Source organism: Crocodylus siamensis, chromosome 2, assembly GCF_052110815.1.
Source record: "Crocodylus siamensis isolate JL-2025a chromosome 2, ASM5211081v1, whole genome shotgun sequence".
Classification (NCBI taxonomy): Eukaryota; Metazoa; Chordata; order Crocodylia; family Crocodylidae; genus Crocodylus; species Crocodylus siamensis.
In genome coordinates this window covers 8,101,691-8,118,508 of record NC_143396.1, presented here as the reverse complement: position 1 = coordinate 8,118,508, position 16,818 = coordinate 8,101,691, and the positions used below count along the sequence as shown (strand labels likewise).

Below are 16,818 nucleotides of genomic sequence, written 5' to 3'. Positions count from 1 at the left end.
GTGTCAAATCCTGGCTTGAGGATATTTGCATATTTTCTACAAGGCGCATCTCTGCAAACGTGGATCGCTGTGCAGAAATGTGCACATGCACATGTGTGTATGAGTAGCACAGACACGCCACTTTAAGCCTTGATGGAGTGACTCGGACTAGCCATGCATGCAAAATATATATAACACCCCCTCCCCCCGGAACAACAGACTAACCTCAGTTCTTTGCTTCTTCTTCCCACCAAAACCGTTCCTTCACTTGAATGACAGGGCAAAATGGTCCCAAATAAGCAAACATGACTAGAAAGGCCTTGCCCAATGCCCTCAAAATGAAACAAAGAAAGAGGTGAGTGTATCAAAGAGGGTGATTCACAGAGGAACTTCTTGAATTCTGGTAGCTAGGGCCTGCCAGAGCTAAACACGAGCATTTGGTATTTGCCATTAAATGTGCTTTGCAAATTTAATAAGTCTGAAATCACGGTCCTCAGTACTTCTTTTGCTTTGGGCTTGGGAGGATTTGAAAAAAAAAAAAGCTGACTTATTAACTCCATAAAACTGAACTTTATATTCATTTACCTGGCAAGTTGGCCAGTGCTGGTATGCTCAAGATTAATACTCTTAAACCTCTTGAGTGGATTAATGGTGACCTATTGGCTGCTATAGAAAAGACACACAGTACAGGTTTCCCTAGAAGAATAATGATGTGGACGAGGTACCTTTTCCCTGCTGTATGCAGCTGTCTTACTATTCCATTGCTGGTAATATTTCTTCCAAACTGAGATTGCCCAGTGTATTAAGAATTGCACAGTGATTTGGGGGAGTAGACCAATATGTGTTCAGAGACTAGTGTTTGCTGGTGCTGGCATGTTAAATTGTGACTTCGTCAGATTAAGTGGAAAGAATTTTTTCCTTGTCATGAGATCCAGTGATATATAGCAAAGGGACTGCAATTTATATACAGGGTGGAGTGGCCTGATTTTAAAATATCTTTATACCATAGAATAGGTCTATTAATCCCCTTCATAAATGTATCTCCAGGACTGGCAGTGTATCATTTTTATGAGATCAGTATTATAGGCAGTCATATATTTAGAGCTTGCATTGTGACTTAATAAATATTAGAAATTGCTTTTGACCTTCTCAACTCGAAGTTCCAAGCTTTCTTTTTTTTTAAAATTGAAACTTGGCTTCCTACTTCCCTAGTTGATCTGCACCCAATTTAAAATACAGCATAAGGACCCACGGTGCAGCTGGCAGGTCCTTAGGATATAGACCATGTAGCCAAACTGAACTTGTTTCTGTACTTAAAAAAAGTCCCATGCTGCTTTTAGTGTCATGGGACATCCCAGCCAAGCAGTAACAGCAGGGTCTGTGTCTTCTGGGAACAACTGAAGTCAGTGTCTGAAAGGATGGATTTGTAAATCCTTGTAACCACCCTGAATCCCCTTTTAAACTGACTGCAGAGGCATATTGCTAAAATTACTGGTCTGGCCCAAGCAAGTGCAGTACGGAGAAACAGTCCAAGCAAATGGTTGCATTTTTTTTTTCTTTTTATAACTGTCCATGTGCACTATTAAATATAAACTACAGCTAGCTTGTAGACTGTTAAGGAATTCTTCCAGGCATTGAGGTTGAAGGAGCACAATCAGCTGGAGGCACAAGGAAGTGGTGGATGGCACCAAATACAAATTTTTAAATTTGTGAGCATCCTTGTTTTGAGAGGAGGGTGATTCACTTCAAGAAAGACAGTTCTCTTTTGTTTTTTGTCTCTGACGGAGTAGGAGAGATATAGACTGAATTGCTTAGCCGTCAATGTGAACAGGCTGTTGACGGCATCAGTTTATAATGAGCTCTAACTGCACATAACCCCCCAATTTAAGTCCTTGGAGTGGCTCTGAAATGGCACAGATAGCTGGGATAACAGAACTCAAGCAATTTTTTCATTTTACCAAGACCTGGAAGTTAAGCTAACAACTAGTATGTCTACATTAGTATATTATTATTAGTGAATTATTGAAAATAAGCTATGGCTCTAATTATATGCCCTTCAGTACTACAGTAAGGCTTAATAGGCCCAAATGAGATCAAAGTTGAATGATATGACAAACTAGTGAAATGGTCTCTGCCTCAAACGATTTACTGTTACCAGACGTAATATTAGACTTTAAGTAGCGGCATTGAATTCGTACGTGCTTGAACATGACTAGTCTGTTTTCTGAAGACAGCAATTTGCAATGTCAAGTAGAAGACAAAGAACAACAGAAAAGCTCTGCCTAAGCCAAGATGCAGGGACAGCACATGCAGCTTAGCCTAACTTCAAATGCAACATAAACTAAAACGACAATGGAAAGCCTCATATAGATTTCATAGATACCAGGGCTGGAAGGGACCTCGGGAGATCACCGAGTCCAGCCCCCCGCCTGAAGGGCAAGAAGTCAGCTGGGGTCACAGGATCCCAGCAAGATAAGCATCCAATTTGCTCTTGAAGGTGTTCAATGTAGGCGCTTGAACCACCTCCGCTGGCAGGCTGTTCCAGACCTTGGGGGCTCGGACAGTAAAGAAATTCTTCCTTATGTCCAGCCTGAAACGGTCTCGCAGGAGTTTGTGACCGTTCGACCTCGTCATCCCTTGGGGCGCTCTGGTGAACAGACGTTCCCCCAGATCCTGGTGGTCACCCCTGATAAACTTATAGGTGGCCATCAGATCACCCCTGAGCCTACGCTTTTCCAGGCTAAGGAGCCCCATGGCTCTTAGCCTGTCATCGTAAGATCTGTTTTCCTGACCTCTGATCATGTGCGTGGCTCTCCTCTGGACTCTCTCAAGCTTCTCCACATCCTTCTTGAATTGTGGAGCCCAAAACTGGACGCAGGACTCCAGCTGCGGCCTCCCCGAGGCCGAGTACAAGGGGAGAATGACATCCCGGGATTTGCTCGAGAAGCATCTATGGATGCACGCCAGCGTTTTGGTCGCTTTACTAGCTGCAGCATCGCATTGCAGGCTCTTGTTCATCTTGTGGTCAATGATGACCCCCAAGTCTCTTTCTTCTGTAGTGCTAGCCAGCGTAGCACTGCCGAGCCTATAAGGATGCTGCAGGTTTTTCCTCCTAGGGTGGAGAGCCTTGCATTTTTCGGTGTTAAACACCATCAGGTTCTCGTCTGCCCATTTGCTGAGCCTGTCCAGGTTAGCCTGGATCGCCCTCCTGTCTTCAGGTGTGGATGCTTTGCCCCGAAGTTTGGTGTTGTCAGTGAACTTGGCCAGTCTGCTTCTGACTTCAGTGTCCACACCATTAATGAAGATTTTGAACAATATGGGTCCAAGGACAGAGCCTTGGGGAACCCCACTGGTCACAGGACACCGTGATGAGTGACTGCCATCAATTACTACCCTCTGTGTCCGACCACGGAGCCAATTCCCCAGCCAGCGGATTGTGGTGAACCCAAGGCCACAATTGGCCAGTTTTGCCAAGAGGTGATCATGGGATACCAGATCAAAGGCTTTTTTGAAGTCAAGATATATGACATCGATCTCTTCCCCCTTGTCCAGGTGATAGGTCACCTGGTTGTAGAAGGAAATGAGATTGGTCAAGCAAGACCTCGCTGCAAGATCTTACGTAATTCAGAGGACAGAGCGTCTCCTTGCAGCCAGGTATACAGGCAGTCCTTCTGGGGGATCTGCAGGTCTTCCTAAGGTGGTGAGGATGGTCCCCCAGGCCTCATCTGTGCCTGGGTTTTTATGGGTGAATCTGCATCACCTCCTTCCCTTTGGGTGCATTGACAGTAGCTTGCTTTTCACACCCCTGACTTATTGCACACCTCTCAAGACTCTCATGTGTTCAGTGTCTCTGCATTTTCTGGGGTATTCCAGTCTCTGGTCCCTTACAGGTTTTCCTTTGAAATGTAAATGTGGCTCCTTGCTTTTTTATGCCACACAAGCCACTTGAAGCAGTCTTGCTATCTGAGGTCTGTTACTTAGCTCCAGTATCAGTGAAAAGGCCCACACTTATGATGGCTGTGCCAGGTCTTTGCCAATATTACAGTATAACTAGACAAAAAGTGAGAGAGAAATTGGGCGAAGGGACTTACCCTGGGTCACACAGCAGGTCATCAGCAGAGCCAGAAGCCCGGAGCGCAGGTCTCCTGACTCCCCGTCTGACACCCTGCCCTCTGGACCACGGGATCCAGACACCTCTTTGTCCATGTCCTCCTAGCTCACTTCGCTGTGCCTCTAGTGCCGTGCTTGTCACCCCCACCGAGAGGGGCCACAAATGCATTTTTATAATTGAAACTAAGGTTACGGCTCCATTACTGTTGTAATATTGTGGCTGGGGCCATGCCGATTGCTTGCTGCCGTTTTCTTCATGGCACAGAAGTGGAGCACCTGAGAAGGGTGCAGTTTTGCAGCAATGATTAAATGCTTTTGCGTTGCTTTTCCTTATGCCTTTTGGGGGACCCTCTCCAGAATTGCTCTTAATGTCCCTTTTTACAGCTCCGCCTTGAGATTGCTTTAGCTTCTGCTGAGGTAGGCCGGATACACCTAGATCTAAAAGAGTGGTGCTGATGGCATACCGTGACCTAGCAGTACGAGTCATTTGCTGCCTCTACAAGGCGTTGAGGAGCTACTGGCCAGCTCTGATAACTCCACCGCTTTCCTGTAGGATGTTTAATTGCTACCAAGTCTTTAAATGCATGCATGCTGTACGTGTGCAAGCATGAAGTGTCACTTAGAGGCTAAAGTGCCTCACCGATCTTGAAAGCATGTTAGACAGAATGACGCATTGCTCCAAGCACACCTCGCTGAAGTAATTCTAGAGAAAAAGACATACTAGTCTCTAAAAATACATTTCCAGCTTCGTGATTTTGGTGTGAGCCATGATGTTGAGCCTGTGACAGGCACGAAAGTATTTCACTCTGAGCGACCTTATATATTCCAGGCCCGAATGGTAAACTTGGAGCAATGCAGACTTGCAGTCCACAACCAAGCTGTAATTAATACTTGAGGGGTGTCATTACCCATCTGCCTACAAGAGAGAAATATCAGGGGTGCTAAACTTGGGCCTTTGTGATATGACCCCACTGTGCACAGATATGCAAGAAGACTATGCAAGAAGCTGACTGTGTTCTGCAAAGAGTGTATGTGAGAGCTTGTACACTGTATACATGGGCATTCACCGATTTAAAGTCCATAGATGATGTATTGTAGGCTGGGCAGGGAGCCCAGTCTATCACAGTTGTCTTATATTTCCTGTTTTAAGACCCTATTTTTAATTGCTTACAACTTTTTGAGACTTGAGCCACGTAGTCTGAAACTTTCCAAGTGGGGTTTCTGTCATTTTTGCCATTGGTTGCACACTGTTTTTGCAGAATTCAGCCAGAACAGTGAAATTACTTCCAAGAACAAGACTACAGAAAAATTAGCTGGCTTGCCCATGTTAGAGTGTACTCATCACTTGTTTGACCAGCTGTAGCACCCTTTGTTTTGGACAGGAACTTGATGTTTGACAAAGGATACCCATCGTGTAAGGCTGGGTACAAACGTTATGTTTGTACCGGTATAAGTGGTTGGAAACTGGTTTATACCTGTAACAGAACAGAAGTTTGGCACACAAAACTAATCTATACCCATAACAGACCAGAAGTTCAGCACACACAGACTGGTTTAAAAATGGCCCCAGTCTAAGATTTGCTCCCTGTGACAAAGAGCAAACGTGTGATCTGTTTGCTACCAATCTAAACTATGCCACGTACAGAAAACGACGTGACTTGGATCAGTTCTGCCTCAGGCTTTTTTAAAGTCTGTCCCTAGCCTAAGGGATCTGCCTTTGCTGTCCCCATGAACTGCCCTGATTTGGGTGAGGCATAAGCCCTTGAAAACTATGGATTGCACATGTGTAGTAGAGATTTAGATTTTTAGAAGCTAAATTTCCTGATTCTGCCCACACTGCATGCTGCTCCCCGGGGCTCAGCGGGAGTTTCCGTGCAGTTGCAGCAAGCTGTAGCAGAGCCAAGGGTGTGGATCCTCTCTTCTGTGCTCTTAATGATCTCCCTATTGGGTCCAGGTACGTGGAGGAGAAAGCTGCTTGATTTGAATGCAGAGGGGTCAAGAGCTGGACTGGTCGGGGAGTTCGGGAGGTGTAGATTAGGACAAGAAACCTTGGGAAAGAATTGGGGTCTGTGTGCAGAAGAAAACTGGGAGGATAGTTGAACGAGAGACTCCAGGTTGCCTGTGTGGTCATCGTTTGGTCTCCGTGGGCATGTGCATCATGACCGTGCACAGTTTTGTCCCCAGGATCGCTGGCCGCATTTTGGCGCATGAGGTAGACCTGCTCTGGGGATCGCACAAGTTTGCATAGAGCAGCAAACCTGTTACTGCCTCGGCTTTGCTTGCTCTGGGAGGTGGGTAGGTAATGAAGTGGGCTATCCCAGTAGAGAGGAGGAGGGACTTGCGGTTAAGCCAGTCGAACGCTGTCGCAGAGTTCCTGCGTGAAGCCGGACTTCAGTCGGACTCTTCGCCAGCGGTCACTAACTGTTCCTCATCTTCCAGGTGTGACCTGGGGGGTCTGCTGAAGTGCTGAGCGCTCGTAGCTTGAATTCAGTGGAACATACACTGTACATGCTCAGTGACAGGCCTGTCCAATTGGTGGCCCGTGGGTTGTGTGTCCAGCCCGTGAAGGCTTAACATGTTGGCCGGTCCATGCTCCGCGCGTTGCTCCTGCTGCCCCGGGGGCTGGGGTCTTCAGGGCAGGGCAGCACAGTGGGAAGGGGCCCATGCAGCAGGCTACCCCCAAGACGTGCAGCGCAGGGGCCGCGACTGGTTTGGCGCGTGGCCCCCGGCCGCTCAGAAGTTAGATCTGCTTTATAATGGGAAGTACCCAGACATATCGGTGTCTCCGAGTTAGTGCGTGTTTGACCTTGGTCCCCCTCTGCTTCAGCTCTTTGTCTGTAAAATGGGGGCAGTGCTTTCTCATCTCTTCAGGTAACTTAATGAATCTTCCCAGCACAATCATAGAAAAACTCATGTGGAAATTATTAAATTTGTCATCGGAGCAGGGTTTGAATGGGGTACAGCGAAGAAGAAACCAGACACGGTGATCGCTGAAGAGCACGTGCTGCTGCTTTAATTGGCTCTCTACCCTGAAGGCGGCAGAGAACTTGTATTTTTTTAGAAGAAGATTTGATTAAATGACTGAGAACCATATCATAATGCATTTTGCTGGAGGGGCAAAATCTGAATCCCGGCATTTCCTGATGTTGAAATCTTGACTTTGTAATCTTCATGTTGTTTTAATGTAAGCTTTGTGTGTGTGCACTGCATATAAAGCCTGCATTTTTATCCCAAATATTTGCTTTCTGCACTTCATTGAACTCAGTGGGGATTAAATCTACTTCACCTGGGTTTTGCTGAGCTCCTGACTTGGGTCTCTTGGCACTGATGATGTTGTCAATACAAACTGATCACAGGCAACTTGCAAATATTTATTCTGAGAAGCCTCCGCCCTTGTACAAATATATATATTTTTAATGCATGCTGCCTTGTAAAGCCCCTGGTGTCAGTGCATTCAATGGCAAGCAGAAATGGCAAGCCAGGTGCTGAGACTAGAGATCAGCTGGAGAGAGAGGAGATTTGTGAGCAAGGTGATGGCCACTAGATGTCCTTCTCCCAAATGGATTGGAGCGATACCGACTGTTTCAAGAGGCGTGCAATGGATTCGCAAAGCTACCGTCCTTACATAACTTGGCTGTTTTGGATAAACTTTCTCTTGCATCTCGTCTCTGCCATCAGCCGCTTTGCTATGGTCTTATTAAAATTAACAGCTGCAGAGAGTAACATTCTTACTTGTCATCTTTGGGAGAAGATGAGCTCTGTGCGGCGCAACTTTTGGAGACCTTAGGAAGTCTGAGAACCGCGAATGCGTAGATTATCCACCATCCATGTCACCACTGTTTTACAATTTATAAACCAGAAGTATAACACAGCAAATGGCTTGGTGCCAATGGTTATGCTGTTACATGTGGCAAATAGGTTTTCTTCCAGTCTGTTCCATTTCAGCACAGGTTCATATGCTGCGCTCATCTCTGTACTATCTCATTGACTCTCTCATTGACCAGAAATGCTGCTGCCACTGCCAGGCAGTTGGTCTTAAACTTTGGGTGGAGCAGGAATCAAAGGGGGTTTGATTTGCACCACCGCACCCCCCTGGATCTGCCCCTCGTTATAATATCGTTTGCTTTGACATTGAGGCTGGAGCTCACAGCCAGGGTATGTCTGGTTGTAAGACTGAACACCATTTCTTCAGCCTATCCAGGTCACTCCCGATCCTAGTGTGTGCAGCTATACCCAACTTGGTGTCATCCGCATGTTGGTCATCAACAAGGATGTGGAAAAACTTGAGTGAGTTGGACCAGAGATGACCTGTAAAAATCCAAGGGAAGCAAGTGAGAAGGTGGTTTGTTGGTGGATGAGCGCTGGAACTCCCCACGTCCTTCATTACCTGCAATATTTTATAACCAACACCAAGAAGATATCACTGAGCTCCTATAGAAATCCCCTAGTGTTGAACTGTAAATGAGCCTAGTGGGTTTTGGCTTGTTTTTTTATTACCAGATGAATATATGCGACTGAAACCCTTACCTGAAGCACCTATTTGGATGTTTGAGAAGGTGAATGCAGCGCCATCTGCTTTCCAGCCCTGTCTGGATTTGCAGTAAGCCAGAAATCCCAGGGTGACAAGATAGTTTAGCCCAGGGCTTGCGGTACGTGGCTGGATTATGTCTGTGAAGCAGATGAGGATAACGAGCCTCTATCACAACAGGGTCATGAATTATTTGGTGTGGGAGATGGGCCTTGTGTCAGGCAGCGTTGTCTTGACTCGGTGGTGTTTTGTGCTGTCTGCTTCCAGCTGCACTTAGGTAACGGTTGTGTGCAGTGTGTATGTGTTAGATGCCTGGCTTTCATCAGCACTGTCTCCTGACTTGCCCTCTTAACAGCCTGTAGTAGATTGTGCCTTAGATGGATGTAAGAGGAGGGATGGTAGCTTTCCAGGCATTGTAGAAAAGCAGGTTTGTTTAATTACCTTTTGGAAGTGCAGCATTGCTGTTTCCTGGGAACAGATGGAGCAGAAGTTGCGTGTTCCTGCAATTATGTTGGCTGTGCTAGAAGTGGTGGCATAATAGTAATAATACTCATAACTTTTATTTCAGGTAAAGAGAGAGCAATTGCATACTCAAGGCATGCCAGGTGCTCTTTTCTCCTCTCAGACCAGAGAAGAGGGAGGGAGCATTTACTATTTAGCCACATCTGACTTCGAGCTGTAAAGAGGCTTGAGAGCAGTTAGGCTTGTTCCTGGATAGTGGCATGGTATAAAGTAAGTGGAAATCACTGGGCAGTATAATACAGCATAGGTGCAGTATTTGGGGCAGGACTTTGCACTGAAGTAGGTGATGCTGTGGCTTGCAGTGTCTTTCTGTGGGTGTAGTATAACAATCTAGGTCACGTGCGGAAAAGAAGGGCTGGAAGGGACCTCGCGAGGTCATCTGGGCCCCTCCTGCCTTGGGCAGGATCATCCCTGACTAAATCATCCCAGCCAAGCGTCTGACTAACGTGCTCCTGATAGTTTCCAAGCACGGAGAGTCTGCAAGTCTGAGTAGCCCGATCCAGTGCTTACCGCCCTTGTGGTCAAAAAGTTCATCTTCTCCAAGCTGAAGTTCCTCTGCTGCAGTTTGAGACCATTGCTCCTTGCGTTGTCCTCGGTGGCCCAAGTGAATAGTTTATCGTCGTGCTCTTTATAATTGCTTCTGAGACATTTGAAGACTGTTCTCAAATCCCACCCCCATCTTCTCTTCTCCAGACTTAAACAGTCCCAGTTCTTTCAGCCTTTTCTCCTAAGTCACTTCCAGCCCTCTAGTCATTTTTGCTGCTGTCTGCGGCAGTCTTTCCAATCTGTCCGCATCCTTCTTGAAATCCCAAATTGGACACAGGGCTCCAGGTGAGGCCTTGCCAGTGCTGAATAAAGTGGAAGAGTCACTTCCTTTAATGTGCAAGTGACAGTCCTGTTAATCCACCCGGGAGCTGACTATGAATCTGCAGTGTGCTCTTTTGGCAAATAAAAAGATTTGGCTTTATTTGTCAAAAGAGCACGCTGCACATTTGTGGTCAGCTCATAGCCTGCTGTAACCCCCAGGTCTTTTTCTGCCAGGTCTTTTTCTGCCTTCTCTGCTGTCGCGCAGCCTAGCCAGTCATTTGTCAGTCTGTATTTGTGCATACGATTATTCCATCCCAAGTGTAGCGCTTGGCATTTGTCCTTGTTGAATTCCATCCTATTGATTTCAGACCATTTTGGGAATGGCCTGACCCTAGCCTTACCCTCCAGAGTGCCTGCATTTATACCCAACGTGGTGTCTTCATCTGCACGTTTGCTAAGTGTGCGCTCGGTTCCGTCCTCCAAAGTATTAATGAAGTTGTTAATACCGGACCCAGGACAACCCCACTTGATACCTCCTCCCAACTAGATGGCCATTGCTGAATATTTGTTGACTATGATGATCCAACTGCTTATGTCTCCACCTTGTAGTACTTTCATGTAAGCTGTTTATCTTTAGCTTATTAATGAGAAGTGGGAGACCGTCTTGGGCACATCTGCCTCCTCCAGGTGGTGATAGCTCAGATCTGCTAAAGGCCTTTTTCATGCCTCATTCTTAATAATAGGTCAGATAGACAATGCTGCCAGTTTACAATGCCCCGGAAGATGTGTTATGCTTTAAAGGTGCTGCAGCTTGCTGGCTCATTTAGCAGAGATGCACGCATGCCCTTTTCGTACCTAATTTTTTTGAATCAATGCGAAAAGTTGGAGGTAAGAGGCCACACCGTGTTGGAAGAGGAGACCCGTATGTGCAGTGGAGAGGGATGTGTCTGGTGGGGGAAGAGAGGAGGTGGGCAGGGTTAAGGTTTTCCTGCCCTGTCAGAAACTGTACAAGATTTTCTTTACTAAAATATGGGGTAGAAAAAAATATTTTAGAGAGAAAGGTAACAGTTGTCTGAACCAGCCTTGCAATATGGTACATACCCTGCCCAATAAGAAGAAAATAAAAAATACAGTGTGGATGTTATAGACAGCCCTGGTATCAATCGCAAATGTCCTTTTTTGCACACCATTGCTTGCTATATTGACTTCATAAAGACTCTGCTACCTCATTATGCCAATAAATGACAGGGCTTGTAAAACCTGAGCTGTGTTTGCAGTGTCGGGTAATACCGGCCCTCCTGGTGTCTGTATGTTCACAGCTCCTCGTTTCTATGCAGGAAAAGGAGGGAGATTTCCACCCTGTTCTGGGATCCGTATCTGAGGCTCATTCCTTTAGGAGGAAATGGATGATTGATTCATTGTGCTTTTATGGAAGTAAAACTGTGACTGATGGGGAGTGACCGTCATTTTAAAATAAGTTCCTGAAGTTGCACAGAACAGATTTTACGCACTCACTATTGAGATACCAACAGTTTCTCAGTTTAAAAAAAACTTACTACAGATTGATCCCTGTTTCATAGCAATAAATGCTTGATCTGCCTGGTTTGCTGTTTGTGCCATTTCACCTGGGGCAGACACAGTACCATATTTTCCCACATATAATATGTACCTCCCCCCCCGGGCAAAAAAGGCTGCTGCCAGGGGGAAGAGAAGGTCATGCTGCATCGCTGTAGGAGCTGCGTGCGCTCACTGTGTGCCCATGGCCACAATTACTGTCCCTTTCCCCCCAGCAGAGGCTTGGAAAACGCTACTAACTCTGCAGGAAAGGGTGGCTCTTGATGCTGCTGCCTGCAATCCCCTCTCCCCTCCTCTCCCTTCCCCACAGCAGCTGCTTGTATCTTCCCTGAGAAAAATACCATGCTGACTTTTATTTTCAAGGTCCATATTTTATTCAGGAATGCTACATGTAAGAAAATACAGCAAAATCACGTTACTTTCATACGAGCACAAAAATGCAGCACATCTCGGTTGTGTTAGCTAAATCCTGATGAACACAGTGGTTTGCACATTTTCCACGCAGTGTTGTAGTCTCTTATTTGATAGAGAAATATAGTAATCATTTGCCTTTTTCTCTTTCTCTCCACAGAAAATCACCAATCGTGTCTTGGGGAGAAAAGTGCCTTGGAACTGATCAGAATGACAAGCATAGGTTTTTAAAGAAGGCGTATTGCAGACGGTGAATTTTCAGCGCCTTGCATATGCAGCTCAGCTGGTGAAAATAGAGTACTCAGTAAATATTTCAGTATGCAGAGTGTAGGTTGCATTGGTTGTTGCGTCACAGTGTCTAACTAGGTTGGATTTATTTCTATTTTTTTAAAATCAGTGATTTTTGTGTGTGGATAGCTGTTTTTTTTTTTTTTTTTTTTTTTTTTAAAAAAGTCTTTTTATAAGCAATTGGTTTCAATAGTGTGCTCCCCTTTCCAGATCAACATAGTTTGGAGGTATTTATATATGTATTTAAGAACTGATAACCTGATGTGGATAGTCGTTTTTATATATTTATTTTTAATACTGTTTTTAAAAGATTTTTTTACTTGTCCTTTTACTTGTTTTTATTTTCCTAGCTCCACGTGGAAGAATTATTTGTTACATTTTTGTATTGCTGAAAAAATAAAAAAAATGACTTCGGATTGACTTTAGTAACCACGATTTTACAGTAGCCGTCTGTCTCCACTGTTGCTACTCGCACAGTGTTCCTGGAAAGCTGGCTTAATGGCTGCATAATCATGTTTTCTGTTGGGAATGGCAAGCTTTCAGAGTGAGCTAATGTCAGCTTTAAAAGTGGGAGGGACATCTTTAGTGTGCTGTTTTGTCGTAGCCATCATTAAAAGCCAGCGTGTAATGTCTTTTTCTGGGTTTCCCATTCCCAGAGCTGATCCAGAGAGAATAACAGTTCTCATTATTTTTTTTTCAGTGCTGAAGCTCAGTGGCCAAATGTAAGTGAAGCCTTACATCCAAATTACCTGGCACCAGCATGAAAAAGATCCTCCAGTCTCCGCCCCTTCACCAAAAATGAGTTCTCATAAATCATTAGAAATTAAGCCAAAAAAGCTTCTAAGCATTGCTCAGAAGTGTGCCAGCAATATAATCAGATGGCGGCTGCAAGATGTTTTGTTTTGCGCCTTTCTTCGTGACGGCCTCTCAGTTAAGATAAAAAGGCTGTGGTTTTTGCTGGAAGCTGATACTCAGAAGTAGCTTTCCATTGCTTGCTGCACCGATGACGTTCACTTACAAACAGGAAAGGGATCCACCTAAAGTAGGTACATGCCAGCCATGCTTTCCTACCAGCACCACCATCTTAAGCACTAAGCTAGAGCTAAGGTTGAAACACTGCTTCATTTTAAAGAAGGCTTTTGGGTGCAAATGGCTCACTGTGCATTTCCGTACCGCTCTTCGTCCAGAAGGTTCAGGCATAGCGGAGATCTTCGCTTAGGATCGTTAGGCATTTCCCATGCTTTTCATAATGGTCCGTAGTTTATGTTCTCCGCTGCCTTCCAGTTTTGGCTCTCACGGCCTGTTTCCTTCAATTCTCGCTGTAGTTTCCATTGTGCTATTATGGCCTAGATCGTCACCTGCAATAAATTGGTAGAACTCCAGTGAAGTTAATGAAGTTAACCATGACAGCAGATGAAGATTTGTTTCTGTAATTTTAACTTCCTTTTTCCATCCGAAAGAGTATTATGTGCTGTGAAACAGCTGTCGTGTTCTAGCCCAGAGCCAGAAAATGAGGAGAAGGGTGTGAAGACACATTTTTAAAGTGTTTTTATTATGCATATAGTATCATGCACAGTGTTGTCCACACTGAAGCGGCACAGGGGGAGGGGGCTGTGCCTTCCTCAAAAAGCTCGAAGTGCTGATTCTCAGTCGGGGTGATCAAAAGTGCTGTGGCGTGGTCAGGATTATTGCTGTTGGGTGTTCATGGTTGTTCTGAGTTTTCTGCAACGGCAGCATTACTCTAGTATTTTTCCATATTCAAGAAAGGAGTGAAAGCAAAGAGCTGGCATTTTCCAAGGGTATCTTGAATCTAGGGAGGGGGACTTTGTGTCTAATAAGGTTGAGGACCACTGCCTTAGAGGCTAAAAAGATATAAATAAATTTGGGAGAAAATAAAATAGCATGCAGGCACAGAGGATCACTTCCACCTTTAAAATCCCAGTCCGTTAATTGCATTCCCTAATTGCTCTTGTAACTAAACCATTCTTCCCTCAAATCCTTTGGGATGAAATTTTATGTTAATGGCTTTCCAATGGTTCATGAAAATCACCTCTAAATGCTGCAGAAGTGAAAGGGTCTGTCCGTACCTGGTAAAGATTTGTTGTCTTTTGTGTTGCGTCCATTCCTTATGGTATCCAAGTGGGCAAGATTGTTCGCTGTTCCAGGAATTTGGCTAAATGACATCTGCATGGGTTTGTGCTGCCTCACCAGAGATGCTGCTTTAAAAAAATGGGGTAGCTTCACCGTTGGGGTGTATTAAGTTTTCAGCTGATGCTAAGCACGTGTTCACAATAACAGGTTAATGGCCTTGCTGATGTCATCAAATAAGCTTTGAGAATCCCCCTACAGAAAAGAAGTAGACACTTTAGAGAGAGTCCAGTGAAGGGCAACGACAGTGGTTGGGGGCTGGGGGACATGACTGGTGAGGAGTGGCTGAGGGACCTGGGCTGATTGAGTCTGCAGAAGAGAAGACCGAGGGGGATTGAATAGCAGCCTTCACCTCCCTGCAGGGGGGCTGCAAAGAGGCTGGAGCTGGGCTGGTCTCAGTGGGGGCAGATGACAGGACAAGGAGCAATGGGCTCAAGCTGCAGCAAGGGAAGTTGAGGTTGCATATTAAAAAAGCTTTTTCACTAGATGGGTAGTAAAACACTGGAACAGACTTCCCATAGAGGTGGTGGACTCTCCATTCTTGGAGGTGTTTAAGACCTGGCTAGACAAAGCTTTGGCTGGGATGATGTAATTTGAGCTGGCCCTGCTAGCAGCAGGGGGTTGGAGTGTCTTGTGCTTCATACAGGACAGCTTTGTTGGGACAGAGCACACTGTGAATGCGCATGTCTACACATGCTAAAACACGTGCCTAAACTTAATGCGCATTAGCCTAATGTGCATTAAGGTGATTTAGGTGCATGTCTAGATGTGCATGTGCTAATGTGTGTTAACGTGAGTATGCAGACCAACTTGGGGCCAAAGTTAATTCTGAGTCAATAGAGACACACCATGTTAATGTGCATTAGTGTGTCTACATGTTCACTTACCCAGTTTAGCTTTTCGGGCATAAATTTGATACCTGCTTTTAGGATTGAATAGCTGTAAATCGCCATTTTTAAGGTGCATTAAGGGTGTGCACATGTAGACACGTGCCCTTAAAGTGCCTTAAATTAGGCTAGTGCACGTTAGATGTGCAGGTGTAGACACTCCCAATGATCAGTAAATAACACTGGGCCATCTCACCTTCAGTGTGGGGAAAAATAGACCAGGGAGGTGGGTATGGCCTAGCATACAGAGTTCACTTTGTATCATCTCTTTAGGAAAGTGTTGCATGTTCCCTGCTGATTCCATTGTGAGCTCCTATCTTTAACCTCTGCAATGCTGAGATATGAAGGGAAATCTCACTGGTCTCCAGACATGTATGGAGAAAAGATAAACTTTTTGTTGAGACCCACACATCACGCACGATTTCCGAGATCTCTTGGTTCATTCAACATGGGCTGAAGCTGGTAGCAGTGATAACCAGCATCTCCAGCATCCATAGAGGGGAGGTGTGCATGCATCCCACTGAGACAATATATACTGGTCCTATCTCCTCTAACAATATATACTGGTCCTATCTCCTCTGCAGTGTTGAGCACATGGATGCCTCGACCATCAGTGCCTCATGGTGACACGACTTGTATTCTGTGGGGGCCTCTATTGGAGCCTTATAATGTTGCTGGTGCTTGTGATGAGAGGGCAAACTGTCCATGTGAGGCATGGGGGGAATCTTGTTTTACTAATGCTTTGCTGAAACCAGTCTCAGAAAGAGCGGAGCTGTGCCTGAGAGAAGCTCTACATCAGTGGTCTCCAACCTCTTTATGGTGAAGATTAAGCCAGGGCTCGGCACCCCCAGCCTCAGATCTACTCTCTGAGTCTCCAGGATTGACCAGTTGATCGCGATCGACTGGTTGGTGACCACGGACAAACACCAACTCTTTATTCATGTAGCTACCTTATACAAGGCCCTGTGTTGTCTCTCAGCTCTACGAAGCCATAATTTTTAACATTAACTTTTTAACACGAAGGGTTAGGTTGAACCCATGACAGCACCCTAATTGTTCTGCTTTCCTAGAGAGTGGGACTCACCTTAACGAGTCCCTCCAGATCTCCTGTTGCATGCACGCTCTTTGGAAGAGAGCCAGCTGGGCACGGAGCACAAAATCGCAGGATTTACCTCTTGTCTCTGTTCAAGCCAGTAGTAGAAGTCCCGTTGACTTCAATGGCACCAGGATCTGACCCTGCATGGAACAACTGGCAGTTCTGATTGATAACCCAGTTAGACCTGTAGCAAATAACCATGTCTGCATGTGCCATGCTACAGCCGTAGCTTGCTAATATGCTTCTGGCCTGCGTGTGCAGCTGGAACATGGGGTTTGTAATGCTCGGTTGACCTGCAGCCACGGGCTCTGGTCCCAGCAGTGTTGATTTTGCCTATCTTCCAGCACAGATCATTTGAATTGTTGCCAGTTTGCAGCATGTGGCTCTTGCAGATGTGACCTGTCACTGGGTGTGCTGGCACTTCTAAAGAGGTTTGAGCGTAATCCCAGCAGTGGGTTCCTGAGTGA

The 16,818-nt window shown here is 45.5% G+C and overlaps 1 protein-coding gene across 4 annotated transcripts in view; it reads left to right on the top strand.

The window, feature by feature from the left end:
- ALMS1 (ALMS1 centrosome and basal body associated protein) overlaps positions 1–12,997 on the top strand; it is a 124,817-nt gene extending 111,820 nt beyond the window's left edge. For all 4 annotated transcript variants that reach the window (XM_090035115.1, XM_090035113.1, XM_090035112.1 and 1 more), the window contains one exon: positions 12,093–12,997. In XM_090035115.1, coding sequence (XP_089891241.1) covers positions 12,093–12,137 — 45 coding nt within the window. In that variant the 3' untranslated portion in view covers positions 12,138–12,997. The remainder of the gene's footprint in view (positions 1–12,092) is intronic.
- The last annotated feature ends 3,821 nt before the right edge of the window (positions 12,998–16,818 follow it).